The sequence below is a fragment of the Hippoglossus hippoglossus genome, chromosome 5 (assembly GCF_009819705.1).
Source record: "Hippoglossus hippoglossus isolate fHipHip1 chromosome 5, fHipHip1.pri, whole genome shotgun sequence".
Taxonomy (NCBI): Eukaryota; Metazoa; Chordata; class Actinopteri; order Pleuronectiformes; family Pleuronectidae; genus Hippoglossus; species Hippoglossus hippoglossus.
The window spans coordinates 8,963,432-8,981,412 of NC_047155.1; the positions used below are offsets into that span (position 1 = coordinate 8,963,432).

The 17,981-nt window shown below is 41.7% G+C and overlaps 1 protein-coding gene across 3 annotated transcripts in view; it reads right to left on the reverse strand.

Moving 5' to 3' along the window:
* Positions 1-17,981, reverse strand: part of tox2 (TOX high mobility group box family member 2) — a 114,091-nt gene that overhangs the window by 60,320 nt on the left and 35,790 nt on the right. For all 3 annotated transcript variants that reach the window (XM_034585479.1, XM_034585480.1, XM_034585478.1), the window contains exon 2: positions 1,609-1,701. In XM_034585479.1, coding sequence (XP_034441370.1) covers positions 1,609-1,650 — 42 coding nt within the window. In that variant the 5' untranslated portion in view covers positions 1,651-1,701. The remainder of the gene's footprint in view (positions 1-1,608; positions 1,702-17,981) is intronic.

Here is a 17,981-nt window from a genome sequence, read left to right on the forward strand (position 1 = left end):
CCGGATCCACCCGGTGGAGCCTTCGTTTCTCGGGGGTGGAAGGATGCATTCGTCGGCCGCATTTGGAGGAGTCTTTGAATTTAGACAGTCTAGTCGCGCCGCTGTGACGCGATTCTCCGAAGGATGCAGCATTTCCAAACTCTCCCGTTTTCACATCTCTAAAACTCCGGAGAAATACAGAAATGTAGTAGCAGTATGGATGTGTCCTTAGAAATGTTCTTTTCCTCACATGAATGTTTCTCCATCACTTTTTAACGTGGCCCTCTTCGTTTTATAGGCACATTCTGCATGTGGATTCAGATGCATGGTTTAACAGAGGATCACATGAAAGTGGATACATCTTTACTACCTGACAAGGAAGTCATTCCCATGATTTGTAAGTGGGTCTCTCCACAGAGCGGCATTAACAATATTCACTTTAGGTAACGTATGATTCCAGCCCCCTGAGAGAGGATGGGTTTCTTAGAAATGCTTTGTTAGCACTCTCCCCCCCTTGATAAATGATTTAGGACATGTGGCCTGAGACATCAATACAATCTCTATTGTAATTAAAAAAGGTGCGCACCAACAATATTACGCAGCTTTCGCTTTGTCTGCCTCTCTCACTCTGTCTCTTCCTCGCTCACCCACTCGTCCTCTCATTGAGCCCGGAGCAGCGGAGAGATAATTCAAAAAGCAGCGGCATGAAGTGAAACATGAAAAAGGAGGACATATGAAATTAAATTCTCTCTTTTTGCTCTTTTGTTCTTTCATTTTTTTCCCTCCTTTGTTACATAAATGCATAAAAGCAGGACAAGCGAGATTCTAATTATGATTTTCACAATACTAAAAGATTTCATGTTTTTATTTTAAATGAAAATGAAAGAGCGGTTTCACAAACAAGGTAGAGCGACTGTTCCAGCACTTTGTCAAAGTCGAAGTACTACAAGTGCTGCATCACTGAACTTCAATAAACTTTATCTGTTTCTTTTTTCCAAGCATCTCTATGAGCAATAACAACTGTAAGACTTTGATGTTTAAAACAATAGATGTAAAATAAAGGGAATTTCCCAAAACATTTAAATAATTTGGCATTCAATCCACATTCCTCCTTCTTGTGTCCAAAAAAGCCACATTTTGTCAGTGTTAATACAGTAGGAGGCAGTTAGCCCCCCTATCAGCTGCAGCTACACGCTTCTGTGAAAAGCTAACACCGCACAAACCACCAAGTCAGACGGGTGCTTTCCTGGGAGCCCTGCGGTGGCCAATCATGGTGTGGGGAGGGGGGACAGAGCAGGTCTGTCGGAGTGGGCGTGGGAAGAGCCAGTAGTGGCGGTGGTGGAGGATGAGAGAGGAGTCGTGGTGGCTGAGGGAAGTGTCATGTCAGATATCTCTGATCGTATTTATCAGTCGTTCAGCTTTCAATTACAGGAATTCCCAGCTACCACTTGTATTGGGAAAGTACATTAAATACTAAAAAAGTCGACACTGCTGCCGATGTGTCACTGTGCCTCTCACTGGATGTGCGCAGGTTTAATGTTTCTTTTTTTTGGTACATGTGGGTGAGATCAAGGGGTGAGAGGATGGGGGGGGGGGGGGGGGGGGGGGAAAGAGAGAGAGGATTCTTACCCCAGTAGAGGGCAGTCTCTTGCCGTCAGGGTTTGGGCGCATGGGCAGGGAACTGTAGAGCCTCACGCCTCGATCTGCGGCAGCGTATCTGCTCTGGAGGGGCAGAAGGAGACAGAGATTTCAAGTTAATTTTCTTCACTGAACAAAAAAATTCAGTGTGAAACTTCACCAGGATTAAGCGCAGCAGTAAAATCACAGTGAAAAGACACAGATATGAATTAAATTGGTTTCCAACTAATTGAGTTTCAAAGTTACTTAAGTTTTATTTCATCGTCCCGAGTGCAGGGATCATTCAGCGGAGCCGCACACACGCCGCACAGTTCGTTTTATGATGACCATTTTTTTTTACAGTCTTCGTTTCATAAATTTCCACCAAATCACAAAGCCTGCACACTATCTGCCACGTTAAATCACATCACCTCATGGTGATGTACCACACATAATAACTGGATGAGGTTTGCTCGTCAGCGGCACTAATGGAACTAAGCTGTTGTGTTTGGTAGCCAGGGCTCCCGAGCGCCGTTGTAGTCGACCGACTCCCTCTTCCTATACGCTGCTCAGCTGATAATTAGAGTGCAGTGGGGGACTATGCCTGCCAGCTCCTCCACGTACTTCCCCGTGTGAGTTTCAGCTGCATGAGGCAACCTGACGGAGCGCTGGCAAAGGCCTCTGTGGCTGGGAAGCTAATGATTCGCAACAAGTGGTCCCTGCCGGGGAGAGACGGTGCTGCTCAGTGGGGTTCACAGCCACAGCAGCGGTACATCCCAGGGTTCACTTCAAATCTGATTCTCCATCTCACTCCTCGTCTTTTTTTCTCTGAACTTTACTGATCTCGCTTCACTCCTGTGGTTCCTCGATGTTAATTTATCCGCCAATACCGATATTAAATAGTGAAACAAATTCTGATACCAATATATCGATAGATAAAAAAATATATGAATAAGAAATATATATAAATTAAATATTTTAAGAAGTGGCAGTAATCCCTGAGATGTCGTCATCAAACCCTTATTACAAAGAAAAGTAATTGAGGTTTCAGATTCTACAGTTTAAATTAAATATGAAGAAAATACAAACAAATGTAGAACTTGAATCAAGAAAATATTCACATACTTTTAAATATAATGTGAAAATCAATCAACATCAATATCATCTGGGAAAGGCTCATATCGGCAAATATATATCATCCGTCATCTGTCGGGCTCTGGAAAACCACATGCCTGCCGTAAAGTGCTTAATGGCTTTGCCACACTTGAGCTGCTAATGAGAACAAATATCATTTCTCTTTCACGCTTCTTTCTTTTTTTACTCTTCTCCTCGCTTTCTTTTTTTAAACATTTCTATCAGACACAGATCATGCAGACACAAACACATTCATGGGCTGAGCTTCATTTAGCTCTGTAGTGAGACACTCATTGTTTCACTATGATTAACAGTTAAAGTGAGAAAGTGTCCCTGAACCAACCAAAATGCTTCCACCTTTCATTTGTAGCCAGTCAAAGCAAACCAGAAGCACAGCGGGCTGCACATTTTACAGTGGAACCGCCATTAAAACACCTTTGCAGATCGAGTTTATTTGCCTAAATGCAATCTGATTACTATGCGCACACAAAGCAATGTATGCAGGAGCTTATGTAACATATTATGCATTAAAGCAATCTCTGCAGTGCACTGTATGTGTTAACAGTGTGCAGAGCTAATGGCGTAGGCCCATCGCAGCCTGTGTGCAGTGCAGGTTATCTCCCGGTGCAGCGGGAGCGTGTTCTTGCTGTGTAAGGGTTTGATTTCCTCCGCTCGTTATGAGAGGTGAAAACAGATGAGTAGACAGCCGCGGCCATCTTGTCAATATGGTTCGCATAATGATGACACAGGCGTTATCAAAAAGAACTCCCATTTACAACTTTGCTCAGAGCCGCCCGAACAGCCAACAACTCATGAAGCAGCAGAGCAGCTATTCACTGTCTGGAAATGTATTTTTATGATTTTTCCAATATGCACATTTGAATTAATTTTCTCTTTGCAGTTTATAATAAGGAGGGTCAGGTAAATAAATAGGTCAGAATTAGCAATAGGGATCTCACGAGAACCGATACTTTGGTACAAGTCGATGCCCAAATTCTAGAGTGTGTGTTAGTACATTGCATGTGCAGCCTCTGCTGTTTTCTTACAGTCATTGAGCTATTACCTGAAAATCTCATTATTTTCTTACACACCACTGATCTGTTTTGTAATTTTAATAGTTTTTTTTTACATAGCCACTGTTGTTTTGTGTATGTCCAAATACTTGTATCAAGTAGTGTGTGTTAAGGCAAAGGAGGTTTATTGTTTTGTTCTTGTTTTTTGCCGTGGTATCGAATTGAGTATCGAGAATCGAGAAATTTCATGGTATCGGCTTCGACTTCTAAATTCTTGGTGTCGCGACATCCCTAATTAGCAACATAGTGTGTTGTGCTGTGTCTCGTCGTTCCTCGAGCCAAACATTTCTTTTTCTCTCATGCCTAGCGGAGCAGCTACTGTACACTAACTGCATCCCTCACTGGAGACTTTTTCTTACGTGGCTTGTTAGGTAGCTTGCCAGCATCGCCGCTAAATGAATGCCTCGCAGAATCGCTGCTGCAGCCAGCAAAGGAGCCGCAGTAAGTGAATGTTTGATATTTCTCCAGTGTGCCAGGGCTAATCTGGCCCTGTGGCATGCCATTACGGGGCTAATAACAGCTGTCTGTGGCCTGGAGGGGACACAGGCGGGCCCGGCTGCACTAACTGGCCCTGACAGACTCATTAGGAGAGCTGGCACCCAGAACAGCAACAGCCAAACTCCTCGCGTTCACTCGCTGGCTCACAACAGTTTGCGAGTGCAAGAAGCATTGTTCTCTACACTTGTTCTCTGACACCTTTCTTTTGTTTTCCAGCCCTCACTTCACACACTCTCACCCTCTTCACCTCTCTTTCACTCTCTGGCTGGCTTTGGGTTTCTGTGATATTTCTACCGAAACCAGATGCTGGCAGCCGTTTAACATCGCCGCTTGACACCATGTTGAGTCTAACCTCCTCTCTCTTTCTCTTTCTTTAATCTCAAAGAACCACACTCTCATTCCGGCCCAAAACAAAGCAGTGAGTGGCTTTTGCACGTTTATTCGTTTTGCTATAATCCTCTCTGAGATCAGTGGAGGTAAATAATTTACAGCTCGAACAGTTTCTGACTAACTTTGTTGTGCAGCCACAGGAAGATGCTGCACCACACCAGGAAGACCCTGGCATCCTCTGAACTTTGTATCAGTTACTGTAGCCTGTTCGAGGACAGGGGGGGACTTCCCCGGAGCAGACAGCAAAAGCAAACATTGTCCTGTCGCTCGGTGGGATGGAGCCAATCAGCGCGAGCAGATCAGGCAGACAATAAACACACAGACCCAATGATGGTCGTCTGGATCTAGAAGCATTAACAATAGGGGGAGGGGTGGGGAGAGAGGAAGCTGTGATATGCTGTCTCGCACGACTCCTGCCACGTGACAAACACTTATGTCCATGTACACATTTTACATGATACTCATTATAAGCTTCAGATTACTTCTGACAGATCATGTTGAGAAAGTACATTCGCTCGGACGATTACGATGATGCACGTGGTCTCAAACCACACTGAGGGGCTGAAATGTCTGCAAACACATTATTGAATCCACTGCAATTTGATGTGCATAGTGTCGAATCCCAACATACAGTACCTCAAGGCACTTTACATAGTAGGGTCGAGATCTAACGATGTTATGGAAAAACCCAACGTTTGCCACAACGAGCAAGCACCGGTTGAGGTGGGTGCAAAAGAACGGGGGAGAGAGGAGAGGTGGGTGGAAAAGTGGGGAGTAGGGAGAGGGGAGAGAGGGGAGAGAGGGGAGAGAGACCCGGAACAGTTAAGCTCAGTTAGAGTCGTTTTTATAATGAAAATAATAAGACCGTTACTCGAGGCCGTTGCTGATGAGGTCAAATCGACCACTTTGTGAACAGGACATTGAAAACATGCAATTGTGTTAATTTTAAAGCAAAAAAAGGATTCTGAATGGGGACCACAAGGATAATATAGTTAATATTTAATTACATATGGAATATTCACGGTTACTTCCATCTTTAATAGTACATAGTATTTTATTGTTCAACTGTAAAGTATCTTTACGTATAACCTTGCTATGTTTGCTGAAGTTGAAAGAACATTTGCCGATATATTATTTTAATTAGATTTTATTCTCAACATCCAAGCAGAAAAAAAAACCCTCTGCTGCCTCCTACACACACTACGTCTCCTCATTAGATTTGAGTGTTGGCTTTTGCCTTTTTATAGGTCGGGCTGGTGGGGCACTGTAAAGCCAAGGCACAGCTGTGGGGTTATAGTTACCTGTAACGTTAGCTGCTGCGTGTTATATTATTTACGCAGATCTGGACTTAATGGAACACATGTGTGTGTGTGTGTGTGTGTGTGTGTGTGTGTGTGTGTGTGTGTGTGTGTGTGTGTGTGTGTGTGTGTGTGTGTGTGTGTGTGTGTGTGTCTGCAGACGACATTCTTCCCAGATTAGCTGAAAGGTCTGTACACATCAAACTCCACCAATGAGAGGAATGCAAGACCTATAGAACGGCTTATGGGGAAACCCTATCACTCATCTATGGTATACAGTGCTTACAATGTCTGCACACACACACAATCATGCATGTGCACACGTGCTGTATTTATACATCATGAAGACAGTGTCCAACACTTTATGAACAGTGTGTACTCTGCAGTGCATGTTCCTGATATTTGAACTCATAAAACACAACATCCTGTCAGTTCCTTTGCATAAACATACCAGATCATATCAGCTGCAGTGGTCTCACAGTCAATAACAGAGAATGAATCACTTCTTCTGTGGTTGTCTGAGACAAAAAAACCAAGTGCATTGTGCAACATTGGTTTGCATATTGCGTTGTGATGAATCATTTGACTTCATGAATTTTTCACTGAATACAGTACGATAGCATTTAATGTGATGCAGGACGACACCAGTATTATTTTCATGGAGCTTTACATCTACGGTTTTCATGCTTTTTTAGATTTTAAAACAGATGCTACCTCTCGTCCCTGACCCAGATTTGTCTCCTTCTCAACTTTACTAAAACTTTACTTTGCAGGATTTAGGGAAGGATTCAATGACATCTTTTCATGTTAATTTATCTACAGTATTTATGCCACCATCTGTGAGTTCAGACCTTGAAGACAGTGACATTAAAGAGTTGGGGGTTTTTTTCAAAGGGAAGCTAGACTGAAATTATACCAGAAGAGAGGAGCGTGTCTGAATACGGGATATGGATCAAGGTCCAGGGAGAGAAATGTGTTCAGAGTCTATTGTGAATCCAGCACGAGTGTAATGAATCAATACAACACAGTGATGAGTACAGGCCACAAGCAGGAGAACTCTATCATAAGCTATTGATGCAAATTGTACATATGTTTATAGTAACTGTTCAGATGTTCCTGGGTAGTTCAACATAGATTGTAAATCAATAACTAGGTCATATTCCATTTGGCTGCAGTGTTTGTACATTTGTGTGTGTGTGTGTGTGTGTGTGTGTGTGTGTGTGTGTGTGTGTGTGTGTGTGTGTGTGTGTGTGTGTGTGTGTGTGTGTGTGAAAAAGATGTCAGCTAAGGGCTAAGCAGCTCGACCATAACCAGTGCATGAACCCAGGGGCTACCTGCCTCAGGCCACCACTGACACTCCAACTGCTGATCACACCGTTGGGAATATCCAGCCAACAGCAGCATTTGAGCCGAGGCTATTTATAGCTAACCGCAGGTTTTCTATTGACTCTCCATCCATTCCTGGTGTAAACACACGTGAGGTTGAGAGTATCGACATGATCCTGCCTGTGCTTTTGTGGTGGGAACAGCTGATTATATAAAAATACAAAAAATTCAAATTCGATAAAAGAATAAGACAGAAATTCCAACTTCTTGCATTCCAGTCTCAGCTGTCAATCATGATGTTTCACCCCATTCTTATAGCATCAAATAACTAATTTAAAACCAAACTTACTGGAAAAATGAACACTTGAACAAACACTACAGTGATAAGTACCTACAATGACGAAAAACATAATTGAGAACAAATTATTTGACGACGTGTACTTTAACTTTTGGTCCATGTCCCATCCACTGACATGGAGGAGGCTGGGTTTATGACCTATTCTGCAGCCTCACTTTTGGGGAGCCGTTATGTTGTACATCTTTTTATACAGTCTATGGAGAAGAAAAGATAATCCATGCATGAGAAAACTTTCGGGAACTACAGCAGGACAGAATAAATAAAGGTAAAAAGAGTAGAATAAAAATAGAATAGAACTAAACTAAAGAAGTAAGATGTTTCAACTTCAGTTTGAAGTCCCATATGAACATTGTGACCGATGCTTTCAGCTCAGAAACACCACAAAGCTACGACCTGACCCAACAGGATGCTGAAAAATTCATCCATGCTTTCAACTCAAATACACTATTTCAATGCACTTTTTACTGTGCTTCCTAAAAAGTCCATTGAGAGGTCGCAACCTATCTAGAATTCTAGATTGGTTGAATTGCTCGACTGCAAACAAAAACAAAGACGAGAGAACACATCAGTCACCGCACTGGCTCTCTGTATCTTCTCGGATTGATTTTAAAGTCCTTCTACGAGTATACAGAGCTCTCCAGGGCTTAGGACCGGCCTACTTCAGATTCCCTTTTGCTTTATGTTCCTTTATCAGCCATTAAATCCTCTACCACTACCCATAACCCCACAAAAAAATGGAGCTGCAGCTTTTTGTAACTGTGGAACAAGCCTTCCCAAATATATGAGGGTTGGTCCCACATGCTGTTTTTATTAAGACCTTTTATTCCTCCAAATATCTTTTTTATTGGTTGATTGGTTTTTTAACTGCCTCCTTATTAGCTGACTCCTTAAATGCGTTCTCAGCAACACTAAGCACTTTTACAGCTTGCAAATTGTTTCCTGTTTTGACTTGTTTTTGGAGAGTCTATGTCTGTGTCACACAGTTTTCAATTATTTCATTATCAACTTAGTTTACTTGGATTTCAGGAAATGTTAGGGTTAGGGTTTGAAATGCAAATACGTCCTCATGTTGTTCCTTCAGTGTGTAGGAGAACATACGCTGGCCTACCGGTACACGTGTAACATGGCGTATAAGTGGAACTAATACCGCTGTTGACATAAAATGCTCATTCTAAGGTAATGAGACACAGTGGTAATTAAAAGCTAATGAAAACACAATTATGAATATTTTATTCAATTTCTGCAGAGGGATTCCCCCTGACTCCTACACACCAGACAGGGTGAGGGCTCATATCAGAAAATAATTGTGATAGTTTCTAACCCAACTCATGGTGAGATTTTGTTGGTAATGGAACAACCCATTTATGAAAATCTGACAAACCACAGTGACTGTTACTGTATGTAGCGTAGGTGACAGTGTTGTGCTATAAGAATGGTGAAAGTGGACGTCGTGCATCTGCATCAGAGTTTGGTTTTACAGTTGTGTGCTCGTTTCTCAAACTTTTATGACACGTCGCTGCTCTCCTGTCTCCTCCCCGACTGTCTTGTTCTCTTTGACTCAACTGTGTGTGTGTGTGTGTGTCTGCCTGCAGCCACTCGCGGCTGTCACCAACTGTAGATTCTGCTTCTGCTGGAACAATAATGCAAAGCTTGACTGCATGTTTTCAAGAGCAAGAGCAAAATTCAGCAGCGCCATCTAAAAGTGTGCCAATGCTAAAGCTATAAAATACTAAGTGCAGCCCGAGTGCAAGTGCAGATTATTGAGTGGATTAAATTTCTTTAACTCTCCGCGCAGGAAGGAGGAAGTTATAGATGTAATTAAAGATTGTCTCCACTCTGTGGTCAAGTGCATTTTGTTGTTGAATTCATCAAAGTGCAAAATTAAAGAGTAAATTGCTTTAGTTCAAATGGAAGGAAAAAGTAATCAAGCTTCATCTACAGTGAAGTTGAATATGAGAGACAAGCAATCAATTGATAAATGATGCCTCTTATTTACATCGCAATTTTCTAGACGTCTAAAGGCAACAGCTCTAACCAAGGACAACCTTTGGTGGAATAACCTCTGATGATAGAAATGTGGTTGCGCTCTTTTCCGTCGCTTTCTCTCTCTCTCTCTCTCTCACAGACACACACGTGCTCTATGTATCACACGTGACACAAAAACAAGAGAGAGATGGAGCACGTTAATAAAGTGCAGCCGGTGTCCTTCCTCCCCCTGATACAGAAGGGGAGAAAAGAAACTTTTCATTTATCTTTATATTTCTTCTTTTCTCTGAGCTCCATCTTTTTTATGAGGCAGTTTCCTGAAGGCAAAACAACATGCTGTTACAACAATACAACTTACAACCAGCAACTGACAAGCAGAGCCAGCACCTCTGCTGCGTGCCGGCCACAAACTGGTGCGGTGAAGGCAGCAAACAGATGGTTGGAGGAAGATTTAGCAAATACAAAACAGGGGATTTTCTCTTTTTCTGTTTATTTCCAATGGAGGTACATGCAAGAGCTGAATTATTCTAATACAGAGCCGGAGCTGCAGGAGAATTATTCCTACACAAATTGCGATTGCTGAGGAGAGCAGAGGCTGCTGAATCTCAGGCTGCATCTGTCATTTGATTTAATGAGAAACTCTGCGTCTGTGGTATAAATATTTTCATATGGCGCCTTTAAAATTACTTAGCCAATAAAATAAAAAAAAGTCAGTGTAGAGATTTTTGATTAATGTAGTAATATTGATAAAGTGACGGTAAGATGAGCAGTGTTTTTAATGGGATAATTCAATACCAATCAATTAACTCTGTGTTACACCTCATATCTTATACTGTATAGTGAACATGCTTGTAACTTGGGGTTTTGATTGGACAAACATTACGTCAACTTGGGCTGTAGGAAATTATGAGGGCATTTAATTTCGCTATTCATTTGGATTTTATAGGTTAATGTTTAATAAATTAATTTAATAAACAAATAAGGACGTAAAATGCCAAGTCAACAACCAAATTACATACACTCAAAGATATTGGTCCCTTAACGAGGCCTGAGTTTTATCATTAAGGTGAATGAATTATTCCCTGGGGAATATTTGAAAGTGTCAAAAAAAACAGCCACATCTCGTAATGTTAAAGAAAGTGATTAAAAAAATCCTGGATCTGTCTTATTCATCCAAATTTGCACAAAGGTTTATTGGGTTCTTTCTTGTCCCATCCTTTCACCACGTTTCATGGAAATTCATTCAGGTTACGTTACCAAACCAACATAACCTCCTTGGCAGAGGTATTTAGTTTTATAATGAGACAGCTAGACCTGTTATTTCCATTACGCTTATGAAGACAATAAACTGAACGTCTTCTTGTCCAATTAAGAACGAAAAGAACACAAAGAAAAAGCACCATTTGCTTCCGCTGTCCATCACAGTCTCCTTGTTTGAAATGTTACTGACTCTAAAGCCTTCGAGTTCACGTCGCTATTCAAAACTGTCGTAATATAAATATCAACCGAGCAGTCGGGAACATTTTGCTCGCGTTTTGTTTAGACGCACGTTTACTTCAAATCACGGAGTTGATTTTACAGGATCTGAGCTACAGAGGAAGCTGCTTTCTATATTGGGCAATCGTGTACAGTAAGTCAGCTCCAGCAACATATTTAGAAGTTCAATCACCGATTTGAGCGAGAGAGAGAGAGAGAGAGAGAGAGAGAGAGAGAGGCAGTAAGGAAAAGACAAGGCAGCAAATACAGAGAGAGTGGGAGAGAGAGAGAGAGAGAGAGAGAGAGAGAGAGAGAGAGAGAGAGAGAGAGAGAGAGAGAGAGAGAGAGGAGAGACCAGAGACAGACAGAGATGGAGATAGAGGGAGAGAGTTGGTTGGGAGTTGATATGCTGACTACAGGCAGTTGATTTGGTTTCAGAGAGCATTGTTACGGTGCTTTGAATTAATGCCTCCCAAAGAGTCCAATTGTGATTCTTGGGTTGTGCTGACAGAATATTTGACAGCCTAGGGTGAGCTGCTGATCTCAGCTGAATCCTCTGTTCTCCCTCTGTGTGTGTGTGTGTGTGCGTGCGTGCGTGTGTGCGTGCGTGTGTGTGTGCACCGTGCAGTGTTCCTGCTCATGTGTGAATGTATGGTTGATACCCAACACTTTCATACACCTACACATGTTCAGATACAGTAAGTGTGGATGTGCAGAAAAGAACACACACACCAACAAAATGTGTGTGCACAGACTCCCACGCTCACACTCACACAGACACACGCAGAAAGACAGAGTGGGCAGTGTGCGATACAGACACTAAAATGAAGCAACACATAGATCAAATCATAAATGACTGTTAACTAAGCGCTACCACACACGGACACACACACAAACTACCTGACTATGCAAACAACCGTCAGCTAAATCGAGCACATTCACTCAATCAAGATGAAACAGTTTGACCAAGTGCTTTTTTTCCTTTCTTTTGTTCTCCCTGCAGGAAACATGTCGTCCCTCTGGGCTGCTGAATAAATAAAAAACACAGACAGGCACAATGCTTCATTACAGTGAAGAAAAAAAAGAAAAAGATGCTCCATCAAAATACATTTGCAGCACAGGACTGGTCCATTCTGACGGCGGCAGGACACCGAAAAAAATGTATTTATAAAAATCTAATTGCAGAAATAACTGCACATATTGCAAATGTATTAATTGTATTCATCATGTTAAGTTGAAACCAGCAAAGCTAAAGGATTAGATACTAACGTGCTGGAAAGAGAAAACATCAGGTGTGTTTAAAATGTTATTTCCAAAACAGATAAAACTGAATTTGAAATGTTCTATAACTGAAAAGACGGTGGAATAATTGTCAGCTCTTTCACACCCTGAGAAAAACGTATTCCTACTGTATAAGATATGACACTGTACCACACGATGTAAGCCCATATGTACTTGTACTTGTAGCCAAAAGTGTAGCTCATTTATTTGGATTATCATTATTTCGTCTTTGCAGAACTTGTTAATGAGGCCGGGAGTGAACATTTTCTGCGTCTATAACCGTCGGTATCAACACAAATTAGGTTTATTTCATAAGAAATTTAAAAAAAATGTGAAATGGAAAAAAAATCTGAATTGTTTACACTGTGAAATAAAAGTTTTTATGTTATTACATATCAGAAAATATAAACAATGATATTGACGTGTCAATGAAAGGCAAATTTTATCATCCATCTGATAAATATGTCGGTTCTATGTACCCTTACCTTCTCCCTATATGAAAATGTCATTTTGCTAAACTGAGAACTTAACTCACTTAGTTATGATTACACTGTTTCTAATTTTTGTTCAAATTTAACTTTACCGTAAAATCCTGCCTTCAGCATAACAAACCTTTTAAAGTTAAACGGTTTCTCAGAACCAGAACTTTATCAAAATGAAATAACGAGGAATGAAAAACAGCGAACAGAGTGAGAGCCAACAGAAGAGTATGATTGTGATGCAGGTGTTGACTTTGTGGACGGATCCGTCTCCTCTTCCACTCCTCACTCTCTCTCCAGCCGTCCTCATCCCCCTCTCTCGCTCTCGTTTACCCCCTCTCTCCATTCACAGCACCTCTCTGCCTTCCTCCCTCTCTGACTTTACATCTCTCTCTCCATCTTGAGTGCCGCTGTGCCTCACCCTAATTAGAAATTCCCCCTCCGACCAACTGAAATTGAATTGCCCATCATTTGCATAATGGGAGCTCACCGGGCTGACGGCCGATTTACCATGAGATGAAATGTAGCAATCACTTAAGAGAGTGACCACGAGGGAGTGTGGGCGAGAGAGAGGGAGAGCGAGCAGTGAGAATGTGAGGATGAAATGGGATCACAACGACAGAGCGAGGTTAAGAATTACAGAGAGGCAGAATCAGAAGAATCTGACAGGTATTTAGGTTATTGTCTCATACTGCGATATTGCTGGAAGGAAGACCGTGTCCTCAATATGACAGCAACTCCCCACAACAAGGACACGTAAGGACGATTATATAACACTGGTCCAAGCATGTATGTCGCAGACACAGAGCAGAAATACTGTATTCACGAAATACGATACCAGGCCTTCCCATTTGTATATTATTCCGGATTTCCAGTGGCCTATTCAATAAGGTAAATAAACCCTTATTTAATCACCCGAGTGAGATATCATTTCCAATGTCTCAATACGAACAGCTCACCGTGAAGCCACCTGTTGGTTTTCAAGGTGCAGAGTTTGGCTTTTTTATTTTTTTAAACTAGTCATTAAAACCATAGACTCCTTAAGAGAATATCTTTTGGTCATTTGAGAGAATACAGGTTTCAGTCACTTCCGCTTTGCTTTGGCTTCACTTTCCGGATCCGGAGTCTACGCCCATTTTGATAAAGAGTCAATGGATCAATTCCATCGACAACTCGACCCAAAGTTTGGCAGCAGTTTCAGTCTGTACCAAGAAACATTCACCATTTACAATCAGTATAATTATGTGTATTTTCTTTTCCCAGGTGATTTAAAAAGTCAAAGATAAACATGCATCACTGTAGTAACACACAAACAATAATTAAACACTGGTGAACTCCATTGCTGGTGAAAATTTTAAGCTGTTGCACTATATTTACTTTCTCGAGTTAACACTTCAGCGGTAACTCCTGCACCACCCACAGTTTACAAGAAGTGGTCAGATTGTCAAATGTGTAGCTGTCAGTCAACGCCCTGTTACTCTACTTCAGCTACTGACAGTGTGCAAATGACTGTAATCAATGGTATGATAATCATCTCACTGTCTCGCCTCTTCTGGGGCATCGATCTCACATTTCACCGGGCTGGTAAATTTGATTTGTGGAAGAAAAAAGAAAAAAATCCAGATAAATTTGGTGATGTCACGTAGCAAATCAAATAACACCGTGTGATCAGTAAAATGACAGAGTTTGTGCACTGCAGGGCCACTGAGGGCCCCTTCCATCAAAAGGGCCTGTGCACAGGAGTGAGTCGGCTGAGGTCATATTTGTTTCAAATATTCAGAGTGATGTCGGGCGATCAGGTTGGAAGCTCTGTCCCGAGTCTGATAAGGCCACTGTTTATTGTCTAACTTCCACTTTCCAACCTGAGGAACCACACACGGTACTTTCCACCTCTTAGTCATTACCTCAACATGTGCATGTGTGTGTGCGCGTGTGAGAGAGAGAGAACACTGTGTGTGCATGTGTGCGTGTGTGTGTGTAGTGTGTGTGTGATCTTTGGTTTCCATCACAAGTCTTGACCTAATTAAAAAGTTCTGTCGATCCTTGATAACTGACTCGTCAGTCCACACACACACTCACACACACACATCAGTCAGTGCACAAATCATTTATTCAATTCTTCAATCTCCTCTTCCTCTGTCCATCTCTACATAAGTGATCCACGATCACATGTCGCATGTAAAAGTCAGCCGGCCCAGACAGGAGGGAGTTAAGTCCCTTATCTCTCCTCCCCAGAAGAAATTCCTACTAGAGGCCTCGCTCTGCTGGTTTCCTGCCTTCTTGCCCAATGCCCTATTTTTACTCATCGGGGCTCTAGAATACCAGGGGCAGCTTTTTCCTTGTCACTAACACATTTCCTGCCATTCTCACTCTGACATTTCTCCCCTCTGCACGCTTTGCTCAAATCGTTCCCCCTCTTTACGGGTCGCAACCTTTCAGTCGGGGCCGTTCATATTCAAATGTACCTGCCGATGCCGGAACCGCTGCGAGCTCATCCATCATTTTTAGTTGGCTCTTTTTTTTTTTTTGTGGTGTTCACTGGTTTCTGACTTCAGCTTCCACTCTGTGTTAATTTGAGATCTCTCTGCCAGAAACAATCAGGTGCACTCTGTGTTTTTCTGTCAGGCTGACTGACGATATAGTGGATGACGGCTCAGCCGCAAAACCAGAAGCAGTTTGGTGTTTCAGGCAGCAAGTGGATTTGATTGTAAAAGCTTTTTCTGACCCAGCAGCATTGCAGGAGGACCAGTTTGACTGTTCGCATCTTATCGTGGTGATCAGACTTCTTGTAGCTGTAAACCGCAATCTTTTCTTCAAACTGATCTGCATCTATAAAGAAATTAGTTGCAACTGAAAGTTAAAAAAAAAAAAATCCCACCTACAACAGCATATTTCCAAAAGAGGATTAACATCTTTTTTTTGTGTTGATTGTCTCAGTGGAAATCTTCACATTTGTTGACTCACATTTTATTGCCGAGTCCTGATTGGAGCATGTTATTGTCCTGAAAACGAAAAATTTCTTAGTAAGGCCTTTTAACCTCAGCACATTAATTATTACCCCTGGGAGTCAATATACAGAGAACTATGTTGTGTATAATCTGTCTAAAGAGCCACATCTGGCCAATGGCGATCAGGTATTTTATCTGTGATGATACATTAAATTTGCAGATTTGACCAATTGGTCCCTAATCTGATTCATTTAGTTTTTCTACTTTGATTTTTATTGTGAACTGTATGATTGTTGTTTATCTATGAAACATAAATTAGACAGTGATCTGAAAAAAACTCTTGATTGAGTCACTTCATAGATACGTAGCATAGTAGTTCTGTCTTTTTCTCCTTTTACTTTCACATGTTTTTTATACGAATACTGAAAGATGATGTATGTTTTTGTCAGGGTGCCTTGTAAGGCAGGTAAATTGCATTAGTATGACACAAATATAAAAATATATGTATGTACTGTATGTATTTAGAGAGTGTCTCAAAGGAAAATATCGTGAATCACAGTTTGGAGCATTCTAAGCAACAGTGATAATACCAAAGCATTTTCAGCCCAAATAAATTACCACATTAATGAATATGAATATACACTGTAAATAAGATATGAATAATATACTGATTTCAAAGTAAAAAAAATGTTTATAATTTAAGTGCGACATAAAATACAGACTAGAACGTAGTCGGTGAACGTACACTACAGTTTAAACATCATTACACAGTTCACCGGAGTGAAAAATATTTTTGTAATTACAAGGAGCAACTTTCAAAATACCATTGAGTTCAGCTGTGATAAGCTTTCAAACCTTTAGTGCTGCAACACTGCCTTTTGACAGCTGGAGTCAACCCACCGAAGTCACAAATCAAGATCTACATTTTCTACCGGTTCTCGACTTGACTGAAGCCTTTTACGACCGAACCTGAGTGACAAGGTGAAGTCGAATGTACTACTTCACTCACGCGGCGCGCGAGTCTCCGGTACAGAATGTGCATTTAGAGAATTTGAAGTAAGGGGGCCTGAGGAGCGGAGTGAATGGCAGTTTAATGAATGCCTGCATGGGGAGATATGATATCAGTGGCTGGCTCCTTCAGTGCAGCTTTCATCCTTTTCATACAGCAGCTCGGTCTAAATGCAGGTGGATCGATGCTGGTTAAGAACACTGATGGCACATAAAGGGAGCACACTTCACTACTGTGTTTCTCTCTCGCCAAGGTCTGATCACTACTAGACTATTAATGGAATGCGGCTCTCAGAAGAGAATATCCATCCAGCCACAAGTGAAAAACTAAAAAAATCCATTGTCTGAATTTTCAAGGCTGCTTTTTCTTACAAAATGGTGGCGCTGACATTCTGGATGAAGAGCATTTGGCTTCGGCGTCTGGCGTGATAATAAACGAGTTGATATTCATTCTGATGAGTGGGAAGTCATGAACCCAAGATGGCGCACACCTGTACTTGAATCACATTGTCTATTTCATCACTTTTTTTTGTACTTTAAGTGGGCACATTCATGAATATCAATATTATTTCCCACCAGGAGGTAAACGGTATTGAATGGTTGCTAGGCTGCTGGAAGGGAGACTCGGCTAACTGAAAGAGCCATTCTCCATTTTATCTCTCAATCAGTGTGTATTTATGTGTGTGTGCCTCAATGCCGGCTTACTTACTGGTGTGTGTATGTGTGTGTGTGTGTGTTTATGTGCAAATGTGTGTTTCATTTTGACGAGGAGCAGAGCGAGCCGGAGCTTGCTGCACCACTAGGCCATGGGAGAAAAAGTTCACGTGATGCAGGCAAATACAGCCGCTCTTCTGCAGGATGGAAAGACTGTAATCAAACCATAAATCAGAAATCACTGAACTGCCATCCCCCCACCCTCCTCTCCCTCCTCTCCCCCGTCTCTTTTTGTTACCACCCTCCCACTCGTCTCTGCAGAGCTCCCTGTATAGCATGGTATGTTACATACGGCCGTGCATACACTGCTCTGGGAGGAGTGAATAGCAGATCGATGAAGAATGCATTTATCCACGTATCAAAAATACCTGAAATCATACACCGCAAGACAAATCCAATGCTTAGTTTTTCCCAAC